The sequence below is a fragment of the Cornus florida genome, unplaced genomic scaffold, assembly GCF_030987335.1.
Source record: "Cornus florida cultivar Cherokee Brave unplaced genomic scaffold, ASM3098733v1 CherokeeBrave_3.0.0_Hap2_Chr01, whole genome shotgun sequence".
Taxonomy (NCBI): Eukaryota; Viridiplantae; Streptophyta; class Magnoliopsida; order Cornales; family Cornaceae; genus Cornus; species Cornus florida.
In genome coordinates this window covers 4,149,618-4,161,894 of record NW_026775571.1, presented here as the reverse complement: position 1 = coordinate 4,161,894, position 12,277 = coordinate 4,149,618, and the positions used below count along the sequence as shown (strand labels likewise).

The following is a 12,277-nucleotide window of genomic DNA, read 5'->3' as shown; positions in this document are numbered from 1 at the left end:
ACCTTGCCGGAATTGGCTCGCCGGAGATGGGGAGGATGATTGGAATGGAGGTTGGTCGGATTGAGATGAGATTGAAAGAAGAGGGAGACTAGGGTTTGGTTTCCTTTTGAAGTTGGATCGATCCAAAGTGATCAATCCAACTCGGTTATATTTTTTAAAAACACGATATGCAGAGTTCGATCGATCGAAGATGGAGTTCGATCGATCTAACTTAGGTCTCCACTCTTAATGGCATTTTTTGAGATTTTTTTTTTTTTTTTTTTTTTTTTTTTTTTTTTTTTTTTTTTTTTTTTTAATGAGATGCAAATTTCGATCGATGGAAGAGGATAAAGAATGTATAAGTTTAAGGGTTCAAGAGTTGATATGTGCTGGAACCTTGGATCGATCGAACTTGGAATTCGATCGATCGAACATGAAAATTTTTGAAAAGTCCCGAGAGCATGCATTTTGGAATTTGGATGTAGGTCCAAAATTTTTCTAAGTGTTGGGACTCATGATGAATCGAACCACATGTTGGATCGATCGAAAGGTAGTTCGATCGATCGAAATGGTTTACGATCGATCGAACTTTTGAAAATTTGGAGATCCCGAGAGCATGCATTTTGGAATTTGGATGCAGGTCCAAAATTTTTCTAAGTGTTGGGTGCAAAATGAGAGCTGGATCAATCGAGTCCATAGTTGGATCGATCGATCGAACCAAGACTTGGATCGATCGAAATTATGTCTAAATGCTCAAAATGACTTGAATGCTCATGCAATCCCTTACTCAGTTCCTTCCAATGTATATGAACCACAAAAACAGTATCTAGACTTCGCAAGAATCAAAATGCTAGATAGAAATGAGGGAGGAATAGGGTTTTGACATCCTACGAATTTCGGTGCTAGTCTTTAACGTCTCTAGCAAGACCTTGGGCTCTTTCAGCCCGGATAAAAGATCTTGCAATGCATCCCCTCCTTTTTGGGATGAGAGATGTTTCGAGTCACTCCCAACAAATGGTTTTTAGAAGAACTTGTTGGGGTAAACTCAAAAGACGTCTTGAGTTCTTTGTCAAAACCTTCCTTGGGCTTCCACGCCCTTTCACAACAAGAGTTCGAAATCACTTTTCTGGCATGCAATGCTGAAGATGAAGATGAAGGCTTTGAAACATTGTTCATGCACAAAAGCTCATTTCTTTCACAAGCAAGATCATGATATTCCTCTACCACATTAACCTCTTCTTCATATTTGTCAAATGGATTGGGTGTGGGGTTAAAGATGTTCAACTTCACTCTCATGTGCCTAAAAAAAATCTTCATTATCCCCGTCCTACAATTTATGTTGGCATTTGAGGTTGCCAAGAAAGGACGGCCAAGGATAACTGGAATTTGGTTCTTTGGATTGGGCACCGGTTCCATGTCAATGACGACAAAGTCAACCGGGAAGAAGAACTTATCAATCTTAATCAACACATCCTCAATTATCCCCCTAGGCTTCTTAATGGATCGGTCGGCAAGTTGTAAAACCACCGACGTCGGTTTCAATTCACTTAGGCCCAATTTGACATAAACCGAATAGGGAAGAAGGTTAACACTAGCCCCTAAGTCAAGAAGTGCCCGGTTGATGACATGTTCACCAATGACACAAGATGTTGTAGGTGCACCGAGGTCCTTAAACTTTGGCAAAGTGTTGTGTTGTAGAATGGAACTCACTTGTTCGGTTAAGACCACCTTTTTTGATGTTTGGCTCTTGTTCTTCCGCTTTTGGGTGCATAAGTCCTTTAAGAATTTGGCATAAGCCGGAATTTGCTTAATTGCATCCAAAAGTGGAAGATTAACTGTGACTTGCCTAAACATATCCATTATCTCATTGTTCTTGGTCTTTTGCCTTTCTTTTGAAATGGACCCTTTCAAGGCGTCCGGAAATGGAGCTTTTTCAAAAACTCTTTCAGCATTTTCTTTCAAAGAATTTTTAGCATTGGACTTGTTCGATTCATTGGATTTCAAATCACTTTTCAAAGAAGAATCATGAATAACATTTTTCAAAGAACTTTTCTCAAACACATTTTTCAACACTGTTTTCAATGAATCTCTTTGGAAATCATCTTTCAACTCACAATTTGAGGGCTTCTCATTCTCAAGATCATGCACATGTAATGAAGGAGGAATAGTGTGTGGAACGGGACGGGTGACAACTTGAGGTTGTACCGGTTCACTCTCTTCATTAGGCATTCTAACTTGATTGTCTACTACCCTACCACTTCTCAAGGTTGTTACCGCATTGACATGCTCAACATTATGCCCTTCCATGAGGATTTGGTTTCTACAACACATTGTTGTTTGATTGGGGCATTCACGTGTATCTTTCCCTTCTCTCTAGCATTAAGTGTTTCAGCTATTTGCCCTACTTGGGTTTCTAGCTTGGCAATTGACTGAGAATGAGAATGCAACAATTGAGTATTTGCTTCTAAAGTGCCCAAAGCATTTAAAACCTTTTCCTCAAAAGCGGAACCTCTAGAATTTCCTTGAGAATATGATTGGTTAGGAAAATGAGAATTAGCAAATTGATTTCCTTGTGAGTTATATGGTCTTGAACCTTGGGATCCTTGGTTTTGAAGTGGAGGTGGAATGTATTTCCATTGAAAATCGCCTTGGGAAGAGTTTGAGCCCTCCCCTTGGTTTTTCCAAGAAAAATTAGGATGATTCTTCCAACCGGGATTGTAATGATTACCATAAGGATTGTTCCCTTGGTTCACAAATGTTGCATTAACTTGCTCAATGGGTTCATTTTGAATTTGTCCATGAGGACAATTAGAAGTAGAATGAAGAACACTAGAACAAGTCATACATGATTCATTTTGAGCTCTAGGAGAATGATTAGGAAAGGAAGACACTTGATTTGCCGAGTTTTGATTGATCAATTGATCAAATTTTTGAGATAAAGACTTCATCTCGGCGGTTATATCATTTGAGTGGTCAACTTGATGTAAGCCAACACTCTTCTTACCTTGAGAATTTCTACCATTCCTAGATGACAATGTTCTATGCAAAGAGTTTTCACTCATGCTCTCATAAAGATGCCACACGTCTTCCTCTTGCCGGTCTATATAAGAACCTCCCATTGAAGCATCAACCATGCCTTTATAATTGTCCGATAAGCTTTCAAAGAAGAATTGGACCAATTGCCATTTAGGCATGTCATGGTGAGGACACATCCTAAGCAATTCATTAAAGCGTTCCCATGCCTCGTGGAAAGTTTCTCCCTCCCCATGTGTGAATTCCCTAATGGCGGTTCTCATAGCATTGGTCTTTGAAACCGGATAGTACTTTTTCAAAAATTCTTGTTACATTTCTGCCCAAGAAGTTATAGAAAAAGGCCTAAGGTTGTTGAACCAATACTTTGCCTTATCTTTAAGGGTGAATGGAAAAAGTTTCAGCCTTAAAACTTCTTCCGGCATGTCCGTGTATCAAACGGTAGAACAAACTTCAAGAAACTCATCCAAATGCTTGTAAGGTTCTTCACTAGGAAGTCCATGAAAGTTAGGTAGCATTTGGATAGTTTGTGCTTTAATCTCATAATGGTGTGCTCTAAATGGTGGCAATTGAATGCATATGGGTGCATTATACTCATTAGGCACATAGTGATCTCTCAATGTGAGTGGTGGATTAGCAACTTGAGGTGCAACATGGACACCTTTGTTATATTGAGCTTGATTAATGATGGGGGGTTGTGGTGCATACATTGGCCTTAGAATTCCCATTGGAATTTGGCCTTGTTGTTGAGGAGGTTGATGAATGTATGGCCTAGGCATGCCTAATAGAACTTGCATATTATCATTTTGCACATTAGGGTGAAGGATGCCTTGTTGGTCTATGTGACCAAGGTCTTCAACATGATCATCATTGAGAGCATCCATTGGTAGATTGGTTCTATGTGAACTTCCTCTTCCCCTTGGATTCCTAATAGTGGATTCTAAATGCAAATAAAGAGGGACAAGAGTAGGTCTCAATGAACGACGACCATGCATGCACAATGCAACACGAATAAGCAACTTTCTCAACAATGCAATTAAACTTCACAACCACAATTTTCAAATGCAATGTATGTCAAATAAATGCCTCCACGTGGGCCCCCGATTTAACTAAGGAGATTGAGTAAGAAGGTCTCATAATAGTCCTTTAGCACTTCAACTCCAAATTTAAAAGCTTAGCTTAGCAAATTTTTTTTTTTTTTTTTTTTTTTTAGCAACTCTTCATTTTAAGCATTTTTCCTTTGCTTTGCTTTGCTCCTTAGCTTGGAAGTTCTTTGCTAGCTCCTTGCTTAATGCACCTTGTTAATGAAGAACAAACTTAATAAGTAATCAAAAACAGAAAATAAAAAGAAAGTAAAGACACGATCAAAAGAGTACTAATCCTATTTGAATTTCACAATTCGACGTTGCCAATTTAAAATCCCTGGCAACGGCGCCAAAAACTTGTTGTCGGTTTCCTTGATGGAGTCGCCACAACCAACAAAGCTTGAGAGTTGTGTGTGTTTAGGAGGTGGCCAAGTTTTACATTTATAAAAAGCCACTACTACCTTTCTCTATATAAAATATAGATAGGGCGAGTAGGGATCGTCCCAAGGGATTTGATGGTGTATCGAATTGTGAACTATGGTAATTAGGGTTAGTAGGTTAAGTGATCACACAATTGGTTGGTCGGTTGATTAAGCTAAATTGAATTCAACTAAATAAAATAATATGAGGTAAACAAGAGAGAGAGAGGTCTTGGGGTGTAGAGATCACCACTAAGCAATACTTTTCTATACTACTAACAAGTGATCAATTGAGGGTAATGGATGTGTTGCAATATGATAAGGGTGTGTGTGCATTAGGTTGATTCAATTGGCAAGGATGACAAATCAAGCAAGTATTGTCTAAACATCATGTGAAGAGCACAATATATCTAAGCAATAGAGCATATATTGTCTAGACAACATGGGATAGCACAATAGATCAAAACAAGTCATTAATCCTTCATTAAGCTCACAATCCATATGCAACACAATATTAGAGGAATATACCATTTGGACTCACAAGCATGGAACATCGAACATCAAGAGTAGATTGTCCTCCCATCTAACATTATACTACCACTACACTAAATCTACACTACTAGCATGAAAATGAAGCTATCTAGACTAGGGGAGAGGCACAAACCATCAAGAATAGGCATAAACCATCAAATGAACCAAAATAGCATTCATTAAGCATACCATCTTGATAATCTCTAGATCTATAGCATTAATACACATAGACATGCATCAAAAAAACACTAAATCTAGAGATAAGCATATGAATATCCTACTTTAGCATACATAGACATATGGGTAGCATAGAATAGTCAATTGGAAGCATTAAACCATACAAACCATGAAATAATCAAGATTTATATATACATGAATATCAAGATGTATCATACAACACTAATCCCTCAATAATACACAAGATTAGAATATAGAAAGCATGCTTGGGGCTAACTCTAGCCCCAAGAAGATGTCTAGCCACTCATGGTAGTGATGATCTAACCCTCAAGGGCTAACTCCATGGCTGCTCCTTGTAGATGAAGATCTCCTCCAATGGTTGCTCTAGCTTCCTCCCTTCTTCCTCTCCAAGAATAGCCTCCAAGATGATTTTCAATGTGTGATAAGAGACTCTAGACTCCCCTCCAAAAAGTGTATCATATTCCTTATATAGGTAGGTCAAATACACCCTATGATGAGCTGTGGTCATGCAAGGCATATTCTCCAATGATTGGGTGAAGGACGGAATAAATGAGCTGGACTTTAACTTTTTCTCGCTGGAGGAAGTTCGATCGATCGAACCTTAACTTGGATCGATTGAAGATGGGTTCGATCGATCGAACTGCATCTTGGATCGATCGAAGTGGTCTGACTCCTCCGGATAAGGACAAGGCTGAGATATTTCGAAGATATTTATGGGGAAAAGGACAAAAGTGGTTGGTAGGCGTACAGCTGTGGATAAGATCAATCATTTGAATAGGACAAAATAAGGTTCGATCGATCGAAGGTGATGTTGGATCGATCAAACTTGGAATTTCAGCAAAGGTCAAGGTTGGATCTATCGAGAAGTACTGTGATCGATCATAGATGTTCGATCGATCGAACTCTAAGTTGGATCGATCGAACTTTTCAGCTGCACAACTTTGATTCCTTTTTGCTCCTTTCTTTCTCCACTTTGCTCCCTCCTTTGGTTTATCTCAGGATTGCTTCAATTAAGCTCTTATTTGGCTGAGTTAGCTCAATTTTGGGATTAGTGCCTGAAAATATAAATAACACGTAATAAGTCTAAAACGGCAAAGTAAGATAGATAAAGGTACTAGAATGCTTAAGCTTAACGGGTTTAAATACGCACTTTTCAGTGCTCATCAATATTCCAATTGAGTCTTTGAAAGACAATGCCTCACCAATTACCAATTTATTGTTTAGTCTACCTTGATGAATATGGTGTTTGATTAGTATGAGTGACAATAATAAACGAAAGTACTCTTCTCCATTTGACTTCAATTATTTCATTTTCCCTTTTGTTTCTTTTTTTAAATAGATTTGGAAATCTAAGTATTCTTCAAAAAAAAAAAAAAATAAAAAAATAAAAACACCAATATATAATATAACAAGTAGTCTGAGAATCTCACAAAAATTTAAATTAACTTGACTTTTTAAATTGAAATTTCAACCTAAGTTATAAATCTGAGATTAAAAATTCAAGGATGAGATGGACTTGTATTAAAAAGTAAGGATTCAACCCATGCAGTCCTAAAAATAAACCTTAATTGTGCCTGTTCCCCCCCCCCCCCCCTCTCTCTCTCTCTCACACACACACACACCATCCAATAAAGTAGAACCTATGAAACACGGACACTCCTCCCAGGGGTCCCGTACCAATGTCGGACACTTTTCGGACACCGACACCCGTATCCGACACTTCTGTGAATTGTCCAGAAATTATTTTTTATTGGACACGATTCGGATACGCGGAGGACACAGGGTGGACACGGCTCAGACACGCGAGGGACACGGCGGGGTATATTTTGTAATTTTTTTTAAAGGTAGGACACGGCGGGGGACACGGCGGGATATATTTTGTAATTTTTTTAAAAAAGATAAATGGGGTACCTAATGTAATTTACTAATTTTAAAAGTTTAAAAGTAAAATTTTGAAAAAATAAAAAAACAACTACAGACAATAGAGTATTGCATAGAAAATTTATTTTCTCACTTCCTTTCTCAGTCTCTCATCTTCTTCAATTATCTCTCTACATGAGCAAGACTTTTTTTTTTTAGTTACATGAACAAGACTTGGTGAAAGACTGAAAGTATATATGTTTATTCATATGCATATTTAGCTCATTATAGCTATGTTGCATATCTTCGTTTGGAATTTGAATCAATTTTATTTTTCATTTATTTTTTGTTTGTCTTGTCTATATTTTTCTTATAACAGAGATGAAATTATTAAAATTGGTCCTGTTATTTGTTATTGTTTTTATTTGCAATTTTGTATTTATATATATCTATTTATTATTAGGAAAATGAATGTACAAGGTTTCAGTAATTATATTTTGAATATATAATTATATATATATATATATATATATATATATATATATATGTATATAATTTTATAGGCGTATTCCCGCCGTGTCCGTGTCCTATTTTTTTAAATTTTGCCGTGTTACCGTATCCGTGTCGTATCGTACCCGTATCCCGTGTCCGTGTCCGTGCTTCATAGAGTAGAACAATTGTCAAGAACTTTCCTTTCACATTTGTTATTTAGTGTAACTTGATGAATACGTTGTTTGATTAGTATAGAGTGACCAATAAACCAAAGTACTCCTCTTTGTGACTTTTCTTTTTTCTTTTGTTTCTTTTTCCTTTTAAAAATAGAGTTGAAGTCTATACATTCTCCAATAAGTAGTCTGAGAATCTCACAAAGAGTAGAGAGGGAATTAAAAAATGGTGATTGAGTTGTTGGTATTAGGATTAGTGTGGCTAACATGAGAAGCATCCTCAGCATCTCTTCCAGACACATGCGGAAATATTTCCATTCCTTACCCATTTGGGATTGGAGCCAACTGCTATGCCAACGACAGCTTTGTAATAACTTGCGTCAACTCTTCCAAAGCTTTCCTCACTACCAACATTAACTCTTTGCTTGAGGTGCTTTATATTGATGCATGGGGCTATGGCAATAGCTCTGGCACCGTTTACACCCATCTTCCGGTGCTCACTTATGATTGTCCAGATGGGATTAAGTATCATTGAGTTGTGAATTTGTCCAGTCATTTTTGGTTCTCTGAAAGTGATAATGTTTTCACGGCCACAGGTTGTAACAACCTAGCCTTAATGATGAACCAAGACCAACAAATTATAGGTGGGTGTGCATCAATCTGCAACCCCACCATCTCAACTGCTGAAGGAAGTTGCTATGGAATCAATTGCTGCCAGACCTTAATCCCTCCATCACTCAACTTCATCAATACATCTCTCTCCAAATTTATGAATGATTCCAAGACTAGTGATAATCCGAAAGCGTGCGATTATGCGTTCATCAGTTATTCTTCAATCTCGATCGATGCATCCAATACATCACTGATCAACGACATCCAAGAAATGAAACCTGTTTTTGATGCCGTGCTGGAATGGGGCATGCCCGGAGAGTGCAACGATGCTAATAATACATTATTATGCGGACCAAATGCTTTTTGCAGTCCAGGAAGTAGTTTTACTTACCAATGCAGTTGTAATTTTACCAGTGGATCCTCATATCAAAACCCATATCTATTCGATGGATGTCCACGTATGCATGTACATATTTTAATTAATTAACTACTCATTCTGCAAATATAAATTTGGTCCTAGCTCACATATAAAATTTATTATTCTGCCTAATACTGAAATATGTCTTAAACTTTGCATACTTGTTAAACTTTGCAAAAAACAAGCCAGATTTCAGCAGCCACCTATTATGGAAATACCCTCTTCAAAATCCACAAATGAGAAGTTAACAGTTAGAACATTGAAGAAAGAAGCAAGAAGGAAGTCCTGCAGCAACACAGATTTGATGTCTACTGCTTTGCTATAGGCCGCAGGCATCCTGAAGGTCCCCTCTCCCACCCTTCTCTATGTTAAGTTTCTTTACTTGGAATATTAGAGGGCTGAACCAGCCCTCTAAATAGTCAGTGGTCAAAAATCTTATCTCTGACAAAAAACTTGACTTGCTTTGTATTGTAGAGACTAAGGTCTCTCAATCAAACATTGAATCTATTCATAGATTCTTGGCTCCCTCATGGCAAATTGTTCATAACTACAATTTTTCACCTCTGGGTAGAATTTGGGTTCTATGGAACCCCAATGTATTACAACTCACTGTAACAGACCTCAATAGGCAAGCAATTCACTGCAGCATGACCATCATAGGGCAAAGCATTTCTTTCTTCTCCTCCTTTATCTATGCAGCCAACACAGCAACTGAAAGACAAGAGCTTTGGGAAAATATCACCTTCCATATAGGCAACTTAGCTCAATCCCCATGGCTCTTAATGGGAGACTTCAATGTCATCCCCAATGCTGGTGAGAAACATGGTGGATCCATGAGATTGTGCCCAGCTATGACTGATTTCAAAGAATGCCTGTAAAGAGCTGAACTTGAATACCTTAAATTTAATGGAATCTTGTATTCTTCGTGTAACAATAGCTTGGGAGCAGCCTGCATTGCCAAAAAATTGGATCGAGCCTTGATCAATCAAAAGTGGATCAACTCTTTCCCATTATCTGAATGTTGCTTCTTGGCTCCAGGGATATCAGATCATTCTCCCATCTTGGTCTCCATGGATTTCAACACCCCAAAAAGAAACATCCCATTCAGGTTCTTCAATGCCTGGAGCAGTCATCCCCATTTCCTTCCCACAATTTAGGAAGTCTGGCAAACCTACATCAAAGGCACAGCAAAGTTCCAATGTGTCCAGAAGCTCAAATTGCTGAAGCAAGCCCTCAAAACCAACTGTAAAAAGGAATTCACAGTAATGGATTTGAAGCTGCAGGCAGTTAAATTGGAGCTTGATGCCTGTCAAACTGACCTTGACACAGATCCAAGAAATGAAGACCTCAGACACTTGGAAAAAGTCTTAACCAATGAGTATCTAAGGCTGGCCAAACACCAAGAAGACATGCTGAGACAGAAATCAAGGATGACTTGGCTTAAGCTGGGTGACAACAACACTTCCTACTTCCATAAATCCCTTTCTTCCAAGAATAACAGAAAGAAAATTGTGTCTCTCACCACTGATAATGGTCAGGTTTTAACAGATTGCGAAGCTATTAAAGCTAAAGTTGTAAACCACTTCAAAAAGTTGCTTGGTTGCTCCCCTCGTCCTACTCATAGCATCTCTGATCTGCAGCCTTTCATCACCAAATTGGTTCCTGACCACTTACACAATATTTTGGATGGCATTCCTTCGCATAGTGAAATTCAGCTATGCATGTTCAGCCTCAGCAAAGATAAAGCCCCCGGCCCTGATGGTTATAATGCTGCATTCTTCCAAAAAGCTTGGGGTATTATGGGGAACACTGTCACCAAGGCTGTTGCTGAATTCTTTAGGAATGGTAAGATGTTGTTTGAAGCAAATAATACCTACATTGCATTGGTTCCAAAATGCCAGAATCCATCTTCCATCCATGACTACAGACTAATATCTTGCTGCAACTCCATCTATAAGTGCATTTCTAAAATTCTGGCATCCAAGTTGTAGCTCTCTCTACCATTCATCATTGATATGGCACAATCAACTTTCATTATTGGGAGGAAGATCACTGATCCCATTCTGCTAGCTCATGAATTACTAAGAGGGCATCATATTGAGTCTTCCACTACCAAGTGTGCTATCAAGATAGATCTTAAGAAAGCATTTGATTCAGTCAAATGGGATTTTATCCTAAGCTGTCTCAACCTCCATAACTTCCCATCTAAGTTCATTTCTCTATTACAGGCTTGCTTCACATCACCCTTTTTCACCATTGCCCTCAATGGAGAGTTCCAAGGGTTTTTCAAAGGTAGGAGGGGATTGAGACAAAGTGACCCCATCTCTCCCTTTCTATTTGTTATTGTCATGGATACTCTGTCATCCATCATTAATGAATATGTAAAGAGAGCTCACACATTCAAATTCCATTGGAAATGTGGTGCTTTGAAGATCACACATCTCTCCTATGCTAATGACCACTTTCTGTTTTGTCATGGTGACATCACTTCAGTTTCAGTGTTGAAGTCTGCCCTTGATCACTTCTGTTGTATGTCTAGTTTAGACATCAATCTTTCCAAGAGCAATGTATACTTCTCTGGAACTGACCCACACACTGAAGCTGCAATTACAGCCATGCTAGGCGTAATACCCCTAATTTTAAAATGATAGTCTCAGTATTTATTTATTTATTTTAATTGTATTTTTAATTATTTAATTGATTATTTGACTAATTGCTTATGGGTTGAATTGAATTAAGTGTTACTTGAGTATTTGATTATGTGTCTATGTGTTATTTGTATTTGTCTATGTGTTAATTGTTTAATTAGATTATATGCTTAAATGGTGTTTTGATTAATTGTAAATTAAATGTTTTCTTTTATTTTATTATTTTCTTTTATTTTTCTTTTATGGTTATGGTTAGTAGTAATGAGTCAACCAATTGGATCTCATGGACTACTTGGATGGGAGGTTGGATAGGTATAGATTATTATCTATGGATAGTTGTGTGTATATATATATAGATATATATTATATACATATATAAAAGGAAAAATAATTTATTAATTACTTTTATAGTAACTTGGGTAGTAATATTTAATCTGATTTATATGTTTTATATTTAAATAATAAAAATATGCATAAATTTGATACGTGTTATGTTTTAAGTTACTTTATACTATTATGGTAACTTAAACATTATTGGATAATCCATTAATAAATAATGGGTAATTTATTAATTACCTTTATGGTAACTTGGGTAGTAATATTTAATCTGATGTATATGTTTTATACTTAAATAATAAAAATATACATAGATTTGATACGTTTTATGTTTTAAGTTACTTTATAATATTATGGTAACTTAGATATTATTGGATAATCCATTAATAAATAATGGGATGTGTATAATTTATTTATTTAATAAAGATATACATAATTATATACGCAACATATTTTACTTACCTTTTTAATATTTTAATATTTATTTTTTTAAGTT

General features: G+C 37.0%; 1 protein-coding gene across 1 annotated transcript; it reads left to right on the top strand.

Moving 5' to 3' along the window:
- The first annotated feature begins 10,812 nt into the window (after nucleotides 1–10,812).
- Nucleotides 10,813–11,445, top strand: LOC132268934 (uncharacterized mitochondrial protein AtMg01250-like). The gene has a single exon (XM_059769862.1). The coding sequence runs from the start codon at nucleotides 10,813–10,815 to the stop codon at nucleotides 11,443–11,445; it is 633 nt and encodes a 210-aa protein (XP_059625845.1).
- Nucleotides 11,446–12,277: the final 832 nt, after the last annotated feature.